This window comes from Nycticebus coucang, chromosome 14 (genome assembly GCF_027406575.1).
Source record: "Nycticebus coucang isolate mNycCou1 chromosome 14, mNycCou1.pri, whole genome shotgun sequence".
NCBI lineage: Eukaryota > Metazoa > Chordata > Mammalia > Primates > Lorisidae > Nycticebus > Nycticebus coucang.
Window position 1 is genome coordinate 64868239 of NC_069793.1, and position 15872 is coordinate 64884110.

Below are 15872 nucleotides of genomic sequence, written 5' to 3' on the forward strand. Positions count from 1 at the left end.
CTCGGTATATGGGGCTGGCATCCTACTCACTGAGCCACACACTCTGCCCTCAATGATAAATTTTATGCTGACTCTAACTACAATTCCCCTTTGAAAGGCTACTTATAAAAAAACAAACAAACAAAAAAGAAAGGTCACTTATATAATGAACATTTACACAAAAAGCTTACTTTGCTCTAGGCATTGTTCTCATTGTTCTAGGTGTCAGGAATGTGTTACAGAACAAGACAGACAGCTCCCCAATCTCACAGAGTTTCCATTTTATTGAATTTCCAGGTTAACAGAGATCTAGCTCCATTCATGTCAGCTCTCAGCACTGCAATACTGAAACGTGGGAGCACAACCAAACTAAACTGCCTCCCCCCTTTGGTCCTTTTAGTGTTTTTTTAGCCCTTTCTATAATGGAAGAACAAATCTCAGACCAAGCTTGACTTTATCTCAGTTCTCTGGGTCTCTCCTAAGACTGTACTATAAAAGCATTTACTTTTTTTCCCTTCCTGATGCTGTCTTTTCTTTTTCTCAGTAACTTCAACAGCAGTAACTCTTGTGAGATTCACTCCTGTGAATTGGAATTCCTTTGGATGTCAAGCATTGTGCATAGGAAGCAGAAAGGTAAAATGACAGGAGACTTGATTTCTAATCTGAACTCTGTTCTGACTCATTGTACAACTTTGGATATATAGTATCCTTTTCTGAGATATAAAAAGAGGTGGTTAGGGCATGATGACCTCTAGGTTTGTTTTTTTCATCTCTAAAATTACAAGTTGGGCTTTGTATGATTAAATATTCATATTTGTGGCTGGGAACAGTGGCTCATGCCTGTAATCTAGCACTCTGGGAGCACAGAAATGATAAGAAAGTTAAACAGCCTTATTGCTTATGTGGAGAAGGTTGTAGAGTTCTGGATAGTAGATCAAACCAGCCATGACATTACCTTAAGCCAAAGCGTAATCCAGAACAAGACTCTCACCTCTCTTAAATTGTATAAAGGCTGAAAGAGGTGAGGAAGCTGCAAAAGAAAACAAGGAAGCTAGCAGAGGTTAGTTCATGAGGTTTAATAAATGAAGCAATCTCCATAACATAAAAGTACAAGGTGAAGCAGCAAGTGCTAATGGAGAGAAAAGCTGCAGCAAGTTATCCAGAAGATCTAGCTAAGGTCATTAAGGAAGATGGCTATACTCAAAAGATTTTCTTTTTTTTTTTTGTAGAGACAGAGTCTCACTTTATCACCCTTGGTAGAGTGCCGTGGCCTCCCACAGCTCACAGCAACCTCCAACTCCTGGGCCTAGGCGATTCTCCTGCCTCAGCCTCCCGAGTAGCTGGGACTACAGGCACCCGCCACAATGCCCAGCTATTTTTTTGTTGCAGTTTGGCCGGGGCCAGGTTTGAACCCGCCACCTCGGTATATGGGGCCGGCGCCCCGCTCACTGAGCCACAGGCGCCACCCAAAAGATTTTCAATATAGATGAAACAACCTTCCACTGACAGAAGATACTATCTAAAACCTTTATAGCTAAAGAAAAATCAACTCCCGGCTTCAAAGCCACAAAGAACAGGCTGACTCTCCTGTGAGGGTGCTAATATAACTAGTAACTACCCTGTTTCCCTGAAAATAAAAGTGTCTTATTTTAAGGTGTGCTCCCAAAGATGCGCTAGGTCTTATTTTCAGGGGACGTCTTCTTTCCTGTAAGTAGGTCTTATTTTCAGAGGATGTCTTATTTTCGGGGAAACAGGGTAGGTTAAAGCTAGTGCTCTATTTACCATGCTGAAAATCCTAGAGCCCCTAAGAATTATGCTCAATTTACTCCACCTATAAATGGTATAACAAAGCCTAGATGATGGCTTATCTGTTTATAGCATGGTTTACTGAAATATTTTAAGCTCTTTGTTGAGACCTCCTACTCAGGGGAAAAAAAACTCTTTTCAAAATATTACTGCTCATTGACAATGTACCTAGTCACCCAAGAGCTCTGAAGGAGATGCATAAGATTAATGTTTTTGGCTCAGTGCCTGTAGCTCAGCGGTTAGGGCGCCATCCACATACACTGGGGCTGGTAGGTTTGAACCCGGCCCGGGCCTGCCAAACAGTGACAACTACAACAACAACAAAAAATTAACCAGGCGTTGTGGCAGGCGCCTGTAGTCCCAGCTACTTGGGAGGCTGAGGCAAGAGAATCGCTTAAGCTCCAGAGTTTGAGGTTGCTCTGAGATGTGCCACCATGGCACTCTACCGAGGGCGACATAATGAGACTGTTTCAAAAAAAGAAAAAAAATTTCATAAGGCTATTGCTACCTCAGATTCTGATTCTTCTGATGGTCCTGGGAAATTATAATTGAAAACCTTCTGGGGGTGGTTCCTGTAGCTCAGGCGGCTAAGGCGCCAGCTACATATACCAGAGCTGGCGGGTTCGAACACGGCCTGTGATATTGAGGCTGATAGCTTGAGGCTCTGTCTCAAGAAAAAAACAAAACAAAAACAAACAAACACAAAACCCAAAAAAACTTCTGGAAAGGATTCACCATTCTATTTTTTTTTTTTTTTTTTGAGACAGAGCTGCAGGCTGTGCCCTGCGTAGAGTGCCGTGGTATTACAGCTCAAAGCAACCTCCAACTCCTGGGAGGCTGGGAAATACTGGCTGGATATCCTGTAGATTGTCTCCCAATCTAGTTTTGTCTGATATTTTTTTCATCATTAGACTGAAGGAATGGGTTTTTGCAAAGAATAAGCGGTTCTCTTGCCTCAGCCTCCCAAGTAGCTGGGACTACAGGGCTATTTTTTGGTTGTTGTTGTCATTGTTGTTTAGCAGGCCCAGGCTGGATTCGAACCTGTTAGCTCTGGTGCATGTGGCTGGCACTCTAGCCGCTTGAGCTACAGGGGCCGAGCCAGATTCACCATTCTAGATGCAATTAGGAACATTTGTGATTCATGGGAGGTGGTTAAAATATAAAAAATTAAATGGAGTTTGGAAGAAGGTGATTCTAACTCTCACAGATGACTTTGGGGGATTTAAGACTTCAGTGAAAGAAGTAACCGCAGATGGAGTGGAAATACAAGAAAACTAGAATTAGAAGTAGAGCCTAAAGATGTGACCTAACTGCTGCAATCTCATGGTAAAACTTGAACAGATGAGGATTTACTTCTATGGATGAGAAACAAAGTGTTTTATTGAGATGTAATCTACTCCTGGTAAAGATGTTGTGAACACTGTTGAATAGACAACAAAGGATTTAAAATATTTAGTTGATAAAGCAGCAGCAGGGTTTAAGACAATTGACTCCAATTATGAAAGAAATCCTACTGTGTTTAAAATGCTATTAAACCTATGGTTCTCAAACTGTGGGTTGCGACCCCTTTGTAACAATGAAAATACATCCTGCATATCAGATATTTACATTACGATTCATAACAGTAGCAAAATTACAGTTATGAAGTCGCAACAAAAATAATTTTATGGTTGGGGTCACCACACATGAGGAACTGTATTAAAGGGTCCTGGCATTAGGAAGGTTGAGAACCACTGTATTAAATAATATCATGTGCTATGGAGAAATCTTTTGTGAAAGAGTTGATTGATGCAGCACACTTCATTACTGTCTTATGTTAAGGAATTACCATAGCCACCCCAACCTTGAGCCATCATCAGTATCTCAGGCAGCAATAGCCTTATGAAATAGCCATAAACATAGAGACAACACCCTCTACCAGCCAAAATATTATTACTCACTGCCAGCTGAGATGACTGTTGGCATTTTTAAGTTACATACATATATAAATATATATATATATATTTTTTTTTTTTGAGACAGAGTTTTACTATGTTGCCCTCGGTAGAGTGTCCTGGCATCACAGCTCACAGCAACCTCAAACTCTTGGACTTCAGCAATTCTATTGCCTCAAACTTCCAATTAGCTAGGACTATAGGCACCTGCCACAATGCCTGGTTAACTTTTTTTTGTTGCAGTTGTCATTGTTGTTTAGCTGGCCCAGGCCAGGTTCAAACCTGCCAGCCTGGGTATATGTGGTTGGTGCCATAACCTGTGCTATAGGCGCCAAGCCTTAAGTAATATATTTTTTATTTTTTGTAGAGACAGAGTTTTACTTTATTGCCCTCGGTAGAGTGCTGTGGCATCACACAGCTCACAGCAACCTCCAACTCCTGGGCTTAGGCGATTCTCCTGCCTCAGCCTCCCGAGTAGCTGGGACTACAGGCGCCCGCAACAACGCCCGGCTAAAGTAATATTTTTTTTTTTTTTTTTTGTAGAGACAGAGTCTCACTTTATGGCCCTCGGTAGAGTGCCGTGGCCTCACACAGCTCACAGCAACCTCCAACTCATGGGCTTAAGCGATTCTCTTGCCTCAGCCTCCCGAGTAGCTGGGACTACAGGCGCCCGCCACAACGCCCGGCTATTTTTTGGTTTTTTGCAGTTTGGCCGGGGCCGGGTTTGAACCCGCCACCCTCGGTATATGGGGCCGGCGCCCTACCGACTGAGCCACAGGCGCCGCCCAAGTAATATTTTTTTAATCAAGACACATACATGTGTTTTTAGTTATAAAGCTGTTGCACAGTTAATAGACTACAGTCCAGTGTAAACATAATTTTTTTTTTTTTTTTTTTTAGACAGAGCCTCATTATGTCGCCCTTGGTAGAGTGCTGTGGCATCACACTCATAGCAACCTCAAACTCTTGGGCTTAAGCAATTCTCTGGCCTCAGACTCCCGAGTAGTTGGGACTACAGGTACCTGCCATAACACCCGGCTATTTTTTGGTTGCAGTTGTCATTGTTGTTTAGCAGGCCTGGGCTGGGCTCGAACCCGCCAGCCTCGGTGCATGTGGCCAGTGCCCTACTCTCTGAGCTACGGGTGCTGAGCTGTAAACATAATTTTTATATGCACTAGGAAAAAAAAAATTTGTGTGATTTACTTTATCGCAGTCATCTAGAACCAAACCTGGAACATCTACGAGGTATGCATATTCAGATGTTTTATATAGGGAGAAAAGCAGGGGGACAAAGGAAATTGCAGAGCGCATATCTAAGACTATAACTTTGCATGGCAGGTTGATCTGGGAACAACAATGACAGAGGGACTACAAGAGAACCTTGGGACTTTCTAGGCATGAGGTTAAAAAGTATGAGAAATAGAAATGAACCATGAGGTTAAGTTTGGACTCAAAAAGAATTTCATTATGGTTAAAGAACAAATAATCAAATAGCTTGTGTACACTATTTGCAAGGCTCATTCACTTGCATCTTCCATGTGTGAGAGAGGGAAGAAGAGGAATTCTCTCCCAACTGTAAGAAAGGGTATCAAGTCCACTGATGCTTGCGCACATGCGTGTGTTTGTGTGTGTGTGTGTGTGCGCGCGCGCGCGCGCATGTTCCTCAATCAAACACTGGCTTCTTATTCAGAAACCTGAAAAGGGAGAGAAAATTAAATCATTGCTTCACCATCATACATACCTGACTCGGGCCAAAGCTCACAGAGGGTGAGGAATCCATCACAGGGTCATCTAAGGAGTCCAGAGAGGAACGCACCTGCAGAAAGGACAGGCCAAAGGACTGGTAACGTATGAAGGGTTGGGAGCAGGTCAGGCGAAGTCGATCCCATGACTCTTCTGAGGCTGGAGCCAGGAAATCATCTCAAAGAAAAAAGAGAAAAAAAAAGAAGACTAAAGGAATTGCATAAAAGGGAGGGGGAGCAGAAGACAATGTCAAACTGAGGAAGGAAAAGACAGGGACTATATAGAGTAAACTCCAACAAAAGGAAGGGCAGACGTAATCAGTAAATGTTCCCTCAGGCTTTGGTGCTCAGGTATTGCCAGGCAGGCTAGTTGGGGACTCTCAAATCTCATCCCTTGCCTTTCCAGCATCACTCCTTTGTCATGATTCCACACTATTTCCAGCATCAGTATCTCTTCATTGTATACCTCTCCAGTGGCCTCATCAATATCTCATTTGAATAGGAGGTACGTGTAGTGCTGGGGCCTGGGGAGACCATTTGCCTAGAAGATTAGCTAAGATATATTAACCCTCCCTAGTCCACAAGATCTTAACCACCACGTGCCCTACACACTGACAGTCTTACATTCCAACATCATAAATCCCTTACCTCTTCAATTCCTAACACTATCCAGTCAGTACTTCAACCCTTCCACCTTATATGCCCCTCCAATATCACTTTTCCTTTAGAACATCACAACACCTCCAATTTATTTTTTATTTTATTTTATTTTTTTTGAGATAGTCTTACTATGTCATCCTCAGTAGAGCACTATGGCGTCATAGCTCATAGCAACCTCTAACTCTTGGGCTCAAGCAAATCCTCTTGCTTCAGCCTCCTGAGTAGCTGGGACTACAGGTGCCTACCACAATACCTGGCTATTTTCAGACAGAGTCTTGCTCTTGTTCAGGCTGGTCTCAAACTCATGAGCTCAAGCAATCCACCTGCCTTGGCCTCCTAGAGTGCTAGGATTACAGATGTGAGCCACTGTGGCTGGCCCCAACACCTCCAATTTAAACACAGACAAATCCTTACAAGATTGTAAGTCCCTAGAGGTCAAGCATTAGATCTGATGTTTCTTCTGCAATGCCTATCGAAGAACACAGAAATTTGCATAAATACTACATAACTTATAACCATCATATAGCCTGCCATCACTTAAGTATTTATTCTACACCCACACTTATACATATTTATACGAACAAAGACAGAGTAAGCAATAAGTATGTGTAAATATAAATCCTAGTTCATAAACTTCCCCAGCTATCATGCATTCTCATCATGCAGACCTCACACAAGAGCGTACCACTCATTAACTACCCTATCCCCCAAAAAGATACAACTAAACCCCTGCACAGGCTCCCTTCCCGAGTCTACATCAAACAGCACTCCAGGCCTGTAAGTATTGCATCTCTCTGTTTCATAAAGACTACAGCCCACCCTCCTGTCACCCTTTGCCTTCTTTACCAGCTTTAAACATGCGGACCCTCGAGCGGTTTTTCCCCTGCTTTGAGTCAGTTAGGGACATCAGCATGGTTGCAGGGAGCAGGGTGATGAAAGGTTTGTCCAAGGACCAGGAAGAACGGCCCACATCAATTTGTAGGAAAGCACAGCCACAGTTACCTGGGGACAAAAGGTTGAGAGAAGCATAAGAGTGATGGGATGATTGCAAAAGAGAGATTAGGGTTGAAGAGGAAACTTGTCTACTCTAGATTTAGCTGGAAGCCAGAAAGGTCTAGCAACATGTGTAGTCCCTCAAGGAGCCGGTACCTGAAATGGGATGCAATGCCAACCCACTAAATGACAATGTCATGTGTTTACCATGTTCTTCCTAGCTGGAAACCTTATCCTAACTGAAGGGACCTGAGCTTCTCTGACCTCTGGCCCAGGTAGGCAGTGCTAAATTCTGTGTCTTTTAAATCCTTGCAAGGAAGCCCAACATCTCTCTGTCCTGACAAAGCTGAGACTAGTGGTCTTTGACAGTTCTCTATTCCAGAGAATTCTAAGGACAACGTTCTCAATCCATGAACTCCTATGCAGCTTTCCCAAATTATCCTTGCACAGTTCATCCCTCCAGCATCCTCCTGACACTTTTAGAGGTGTACACAGATTCTATTTGTTGGTAATTATTATTATGTCAATATTCTAAGGCTTTACCCAGATCACTCAGATCAAAGCAGGGCAGTTGCATAATTCAAGGAGCACCATCTACATTATATTCCATGTGAATGGAACCCTCGGTATTCTCCACACAAGGACAAGGGCCACATTTCCCATCACACTCAGGTAGGACTTGTTCTATAAAGACTGCTCAAACAGAATGAAGAGAGACATATCAGGCGAATGGTGAGAGGATGTGTTCTCCCTGAGGTTCCTAGGCCCCAGAGAACTCACCCACATCAATGTAGCCAATGGGCACTGCCCTCTCCAGCTGTAACTCCACTTTCAGTTGCCCACTCTTGTCCTGGGGGGAGCTGAGCCAAGGTCTCCTCTGACTGTTTGTGTTCAGCAAATTCTCTACAGGATACTTGGGATCCTAAGTCAGAGGAGAAGAAAATCAGGTCCAAGGGAAAAAGGATGCCAAACAATAAGGGATCCCTACAGTTCCAAACCTTTCTAGGCATCCTAACATGATAGGAAATGAACTAGCTTGGAGTCCATAGGCATATAGCTGTCATGGGCTAAGTGATTAATAGATACTATTTTCTTCTACCTCATTTACCAGACTACTTCACTTAATTCTCCTAACAACTCTTAGGTGGTTTCTAGTATTACTTCTTAGTTAACAAATTAATAAATTAATACTTAGAGAAGTTCAGAAACTTATCAAAGGCCATAGGCCCAATAACCAACTGAAGCAGAGTTCCCAGGTTTCTATAACCAGAATTCTTAACCACCACACTGTACTATTTCTTTTATTTACACAATATTACACAATTTATTTATCTTCATGGTTATCCTGTGAGATAAGGCAAAGATGTGTTTTTATGAACCTGTCATTGTTAACATAGCAGTTTTTATTTTAAGTTTACAAGTGATGTTTAGATATAAAGTGATTATTCAAAGTCAACAACAGTGATACTGAGATATAAATTATAAATTCTGAGTTCTAACTCAAAGTCAGATATGCTTTTGTTGAGAGGCCTTCAGCAAACTACTTTATTTCTCTGGATCTAAATATATTCATCCATAAGTAAAGGGGAGAGACTAGACCCATGGTTTTCAACCTTGTTTTTTTTTTTTTTTTTGTAGAGACAGAGTCTCACTTTATGGCCCTCGGTAGAGTGCCGTGGCCTCACACAGCTCACAGCAACCTCCAACTCCTGGGCTTAAGCGATTCTCTTGCCTCAGCCTCCCGAGTAGCTGGGACTACAGGCGCCCGCCACAACGCCCGGCTATTTTTTGGTTGCAGTTTGGCTGGGGCCGGGTTTGAACCCGCCACCCTCGGTATATGGGGCCGGCGCCTTACCGACTGAGCCACAGGCGCCGCCCTCAACCTTGTTTTTGTTTTAGCAATCAAACATATATTTTTAATTCTTTTTTCTTTTTTTTTATTCTCAAGGTAGTCCTTTAGGACAAAACAATCTTTTAACGGAAAACTCACATTCATGTGTGAGTATGTGAATAGTTTTTTAACACATAAAAGCACAGATCTAGTTAAAACACAGGTTGGGGGCGGCGCCTGTGGCTCAGTGAGTAGGGCGCTGGCCCCATATGCAGAGGGTGGCGGGTTCACTGCAACAACAACAAAAAAAAATAGCCAGGCGTTGTGGCGGGCGCCTAGAGTCCCAGCTGCTCGGGAGGCTGAGGCAAGAGAATCGCGTAAGCCCAAGACTTAGAGATTGCTGTGAGCTGTGTGACGCCACGGCACTCTACCCGAGGGCAGTACAGTGAGACTCTGTCTCTACAAAAAAAAAATAAATAAATAAAACACAGGTTGGGGTCCTAGAGACATGCTTGTCTCCTTTTGGGTCTCCACAGAATATACTTTGAAAACCATGAAGCTAGTAGATAGCTATTGTTCTCTAGCATTTTGTAAGAATAAGAGTCTGTGAAGAACACTGTTTAGGCTGGCTCGGCGACCATAGCTCAGTGAGTAGGGCACTGGTCACATGCACCGAAGTGGGTGGTTTCGAGCCTGGCCTGGGCCTGCTAAACAACAATGACAACTGCAACCAAAAAAATAGCCAGGCGTTGTGGCAGGTGCCTGTAGTCCCAGCTACTTGGGAGGCTGAGGCAAGAGAATCGCTTAAGTCCAAAGAGTTTGAGGTTGCTGTGATCTGTGATGCCACGGCACTCTACCAAGGGTGACATAATGCATTGCAGGTAAGGAGGATAAATGTAATTTTAATTTTATTTTATTTAGAATAGGGGTTAATATATTAGTTACTAAAGATCCCCTAAGTGTCTGAATGTGCAGGGATGTTTTGATTGACACAATGACTCAAAAGCAGTATTATCATTAGGGCTTGGGGCCATCTCTGGGAGTTCAGAGTCTAAGAGGAGAAACAGCTCTTGCCCTCAGATTATTCCCAGAGAAATGCAGGAAGCATAAAAGAGATGTTTCTAGAAGTTGAAAGTAAAGAAGGAAGTACCCTCAGGATTCTACACATAGTTTGAAGGGAGCTGTCAAGGTTATAGGTGCAGAATCTACACCAGGATGCTCGGGAGGGCACCATATAAATGATGTTGCTACAGAATGCAGACTTAGCTCCCCAAATGCCAGTGGCACCCTCTAACAAAGACCAGGGAAAATAGATGGGAGAAGGAGTCCACAGATAGAGCAATGACAACAGAGGAAAGGGTGAGAAGTCCCTAAGAACAGCCACATTGGATTAAGTCTGGGCTCAGGGCTTAGGATCCAGGTCTAACTGGGATATTACAGAGCTTTTAGGGAAGAGGCTGAGATCACACTTGGTGGTGGTGATGATATCCTTGCAGCTGAGGGATCATCTCAAGTGTTCTGGGCTACTCTCAATGACAGAGTAACCAAACTGCCCTCCTGAGCATCCTGGTGTAGATTCTGCGCCTACAACCTTGACAGCTCCCTTCAAACTATGTGTAGAATCCTGAGGGTGCTTCCTTCTTTACTTTCAACTTCTAGAAACATCTCTTTTATGCTTCCTGCATTTCTCTGGGAATAATCTGAAGGCAAGAGCTGTTTCTCCTCTTAGACTCTGAACTCCAGAGATGGCACAATATCTCTTTTATTACATTGGACATTTCCTGAAAGTGGAGCCATACCTCTATTTTTTCTCACTCCTTTCAGTCATCAAGAAAAAAGTCATGTTTGCTAATTGATATACCTGAGAGGAAAATGATACCACGTGGCTTATCTTCACAGGAGCCATGGTGGGCTCAGGAGCTGTCCAAAGTACAAAGCAAAAATGCTTTCTCCCAAGATTTCTTCTGTCACTACTTATGCACTGCCTATGTTTTTGTTCTGTCAGCTTCCAGAAGAGAAAGAATCCTCACATTACTCCTGAAGAAGAGAACAAAAGAAAAATAAACTAGCCATGGCTGTGATAACAGCAGATATTTACAGCAGTTACCCCATTTCTGATGACCAACATGGACTTTGTGGTCAGGGAGTAAATCTGGACCAGCTGAGACTCTGAAAATGTAAAACAACTGGAACGCAACCACAAGGCAACAGAACAGCAAGTACAAAACAATATATTGATATGTTAATGTTGGATTTACATGTAGGTGAGCTCCGAAGGGCATGAATTATGCCTTAAGTCACTCATCATTATATCCCTAGAACCTAGAACATGGTAAGGATGAATTATGAATACATTCATAATGTTCAACTAAATATATGATACAACTCTCCTTTGTTTTCTTTCTTCCCATAAAATGAATCTTCCTAAATTAGCTTTTTATTAAGTTACTCCTTTACTAGAACTCTTTAATGGTTTGTTGATTACATGCAAATTCCTTGCTATATGGTAGGTACTTAATACATATCAATTCATATTAATGTACTTAATACACATTAATGAATTAATTTGGCTCCTCAAAGCATCTACAATGTAGACCTCTCTGCTTCCTGCTCTATCTTCTACTATTCCTCTCATCAGGGGTGTGTTACCTATCATTGTATTGCTTATCTAATGTTAAAAAGATCACATGAGGCTGGGCACAGTGGCTCATGCCTAGCACTCTGAGAGGCTGAAGCAGGTGGACAGCACGCTGAGAGGCTGAGGCAGGTGGACTGCTTGAGCTCGGGAGTTCGAGACCAGCCTGAGCAAAAGCAAGACCCCATCTTTTCTAAATATAGAAACATTAGCCGGGTATGGTGGTGCATGACTATCTTCTCAGCTACTTGGGAGGCTGAGGCAAGAGGATTTCTCAAGCCCAAGAGTTTAAAGGTTGCTGTGAGCTATGACTCCATGACCCAGGGCAACAGAGTGAGACTCTTCTTAAAAAGAAAAAAAAAGGTCATATGGGTATTTGTACATTTTCTTTTGCTAAACTTTTACAGAAAAGTTTACATATTATACATATTATTATAATAAATTCTCATATATCCATTACCTTGCTTCAACTACTCCTTGGCAAGGAGTTTTAAAATTGCCTGAGCGTCTTTAGGTGTGATATCTCTTCAAATATTTATACCTGCCCATTTTACTCATGTTTGTTACCCACCTCACTCCTGAAAATGAGTCTATGACCTATGACTTCTGATATATTCCTGCCAGAATGGCTTTTATTATTTTTGAGACAGAGTCTCATTTTGTCACCCTTGGTAGAGTGCCCTGGTGTCACAGCTCACAGCAACCTCAAATTCTTGGGCTTAAGCAATTCTTTTGCCTCAGCTTCCTGAGTAGCTGGGACTATAGGTGCCCACCACAACACCTGGCTAGTTTTTAGAGACAAGGTCTTGCTCTGGCTTAGGCTGGTCTCAAACTCGTGAGCTTAGGCAATCTACCTGCCTTGGCCTCCCAGACTGCTAGGATTACAGGCGTGAGTCACCCCGCCCACCCATAATGGTTTTTTGCTTAGCTCATCCATCAAAAAAAATTTTTTTTTCTTACTGCCAAGATTTTTATTATGCTATTGCCTCTGTTTAGAATGCTCTGTCTTCCATTTGTCAAATCTAATGCATTGCTGGTGCTCAAATGTCACCTCCCCTCTGCTTATGGTGACAGCTCCATCCTGTCAATTCTCATATAGTATTTAACGTAGAGTGCCTCATATTAAATTATCTATGTATATATCTTATGTCCCTTGATAATCTGTAAACTCTTGGAGGACAGGCTTCATGTCTGACCTATTTCTGTATAATCAATGAAGGATATATAGTTCCTGATTTGCAAAAGTTTGCTGAATGAATGTCCAAAAAAACTGAGCTCTAGGCAGGGTGTGGTGTTTCATACCTGTAATCCCAGCACTTTGGGAGGCTAAGACAGGAGGGTTGTTTGAGACCAGTTGAGAAATATAGCAAGACCCCATCTCTACAAAGAAATAGAAAAATTAGCTGGGCATGGTGTTGCACACCTGAGTAGTTTCAGCTACTTATGAGGCTGAGGCAGGAGGATCACAGGAGTTCGAGGTTGCAGTAAACTATGATATACTCTAGCCAGGATAACAGAGTGAGATAACACCCTGTCTCAAAAACAAAAGAACAAACCCCCTCTACTATCAGATGGCACCTGTGGCTCAGCGGGTAAGGCGCTGGCCCCATATACTAAGGGTAGTGGGTTCAAACCCAGCCCCGGCCAAACTGCAACAACAAAAAATAGCCGGGCATTGTGGCTGGCACCTGTAGTCCCAGCTCCTTTGGAGGCTGAGGCAAGAGAATCGCCTAAGCCCAGGAGTTGGAGGTTGTTGTTAGGTGTATGACACCACGGCACTCTACCGAGGATGATAAAGTGAGACTCTGTCTCTACAAAAACAAAACAAAACAAACAAAAAAACCTCCCTGCTATCTATAGAAACATGAGTACTTAATGTTCTTATTTCTATGAATCTGTTTAGATTCACTTAAAACCAGTTAGGTTGATAATAAGATAGTGTAGCATCATGACTCTGTTAGAAAAAGATGAATAAACTTCAGAAAACTGGTTGATAATATGAAGAAAAATAAAAGTAGATCTCTACCTCACAACATATCTAAAATATTATACCCAAATGGATCCAATACAGAAACATGAAAAACAATAAGATAGGGCGGCACCTATGGCTCAGTGAGTAGGGCGCTGGCTCCATATACTGAGGGTGGTGGGTTCAAACCCGGCCCCGGCCAAACTGCAAAAAAAAAAAAAAAATAGCCAGGCACTGTGGCGGGCACCTGTAGTCCCAGCTCCTCGGGAGGCTGAGGCAAGAGAATCGCCTAAGCCCAGGAGTTGGAGGTTGCTGTGAGCTGTGTGACACCATGGTACCCTACCGAGGGTGACAAAGTGAGACTCTGTCTCTACAAAAAAAAAAACAACAATAAGATAACATAAACCATTAAAGCACAAATGACTAACTGAAAAAAGATATTTATAACAACATAAACTTACAAAGTATTCAGAAAATTTTTTTCTAAAAAGCTACAAATCATTAAGAAAAGCAATCTGATAGAAAACTGAGGCCGGGTGTAGAGGCTCACACCTGCAATCCTAGCATTTGGGGAGGCCAAGGTGGATGGATTGCTTTAGCTCAAGAGTTCAAGACCAGTCTGAGCAAGAGCGAGACCCTGTCTCTATCAAAAATAGAAAAATTAGTTGAGTTTTGTGCAGGCCCCCATAGTTCCAACTACTGGGGAGGCTGAGGCAAGAGGATTGCTCAGGCCCAAGAGTTTGAGGTTACAGAGCTATGATGCCATGGCATTCTACCAAGAGTGACAGAGTGAGACTCTGTCTCAAAAACCAACCAAACAACAACAACAAAAGAAAACTGAGGAGAAGATATAAACATACAATTCACAGAGGATAAAATCTGAATGACCGGGCAGCGCCTGTGGCTCAGTGAGTGGGGCGCCAGCCCCATATGCCGAGGGTGGTGGGTTCAAACCCAGCCCCGGCCAAACTGCAACAAAAAAATAGCCGGGTGTTGTGGCGGGCACCTGTAGTCCCAGCTGCTCAGGAGGCTGAGGCAAGAGAATCGCGTAAGCCCAAGAGTTAGAGGTTGCTGTGAGCCGTGTGACTCCACGGCACTCTACCCGAGGGTGGTACAGTGAGACTCTGTCTCTACAAAAAAAAAAAAAAAAATCTGAATGACCAAAAAACCCAGTTAAAAATTGCAAATAGCTGGGCGGCGCCTGTGGCTCAGTCGGTAAGGCGCTGGCCCCATATACCGAGGGTGGCGGGTTCAAACCCGGCCCCGGCCAAACTGCAACCAAAAAATAGCCGGGCGTTGTGGTGGACGCCTGTAGTCCCAGCTACTCGGGAGGCTGAGGCAAGAGAATCGCTTAAGCCCAGGAGTTGGAGGTTGCTGTGAGCTGTGTGAGGCCACGGCACTCTACCGAGGGCCATAAAGTGAGACTCTGTCTCTACAAAAAAAAAAAAAAAAAAAAAAAAATTGCAAATAGCACTTCTTACTACTAGGAGTGCTAAAAACTTAAAAGTCTGATAATACATATAAAGGATTACAATATTGTGGGGAAATGGGATCCCTTATAAATACTTACAGCACATCTCAATTCTGACTAGCTGCATTTCAAGAATACAATAGCCCATGTGGCTAGTAGCTGATTTATTTGAATAGCCCAGCTCTAGAGATAGATGTGCACAAAAAGACACATACAATGTTTCTAACTGCAAAAAACCATAAAACTCTAATGTCTATCAATTGAGGAATGGATAAACGAAATGCTATATATTATAAAATGGAGTACTATATAACAGTTAAAAGGAATCAATCAGATGTAAATGTATATAAACATAGGCCTCCAAAATAACACTGTGTGAAAAAATTAAGTTACAGAATGATACATAAAAAATAGCACTTGTTAGTGACACAATAAAATACTATATCTGGTTTATGAAATCACTTTTTTTTTTTTTGTAGCGACAGTCTCACTGTACCGCCCTCGGGGAGAGTGCTATGACGTCACCCGGCTCACAGCAACCTCTAACTCTTGGGCTTACGCGATTCTCTTGCCTCAGCCTCCCAAGCAGCCAGGACTACAGGCGCCTGCCGCAACGCCCGGCTATTTTTTTGTTGCAGTTTGGCCGGGGCTGGGTTTGAACCCACCATCCTCGGGCATATGGCGCCGCCCTACTTTTTTTTTTTTTAATAGTCAAGTGAAGCAGTGGGAGAGGAGAAGGAACAAAGGAATCTGTAACTGGTTGTGATCAATTAGTTGTAAACACCACTGTACTCAGACCAGACTGGAATCACATATTTTTTAATAGATTGGGAGTTCTCAGTTAATTTATAA

General features: G+C 42.8%; 1 protein-coding gene across 2 annotated transcripts in view; it reads right to left on the reverse strand.

Moving 5' to 3' along the window:
• Positions 1-15872, reverse strand: part of XNDC1N (XRCC1 N-terminal domain containing 1, N-terminal like) — a 53645-nt gene that overhangs the window by 34292 nt on the left and 3481 nt on the right. The window contains exons 2-6 of one of the 2 annotated variants that reach the window (XM_053562788.1): positions 12883-12960; positions 10807-10982; positions 7895-8036; positions 6968-7123; positions 5461-5639 (exon numbers count right to left, since the gene is read on the reverse strand). In XM_053562788.1, the coding sequence (XP_053418763.1) occupies positions 5461-5639; positions 6968-7123; positions 7895-8036; positions 10807-10851 (522 nt within the window). In that variant the 5' untranslated portion in view covers positions 10852-10982; positions 12883-12960. The remainder of the gene's footprint in view (positions 1-5460; positions 5640-6967; positions 7124-7894; positions 8037-10806; positions 10983-12882; positions 12961-15872) is intronic. The other variant, XM_053562787.1, reaches the window with a different exon arrangement.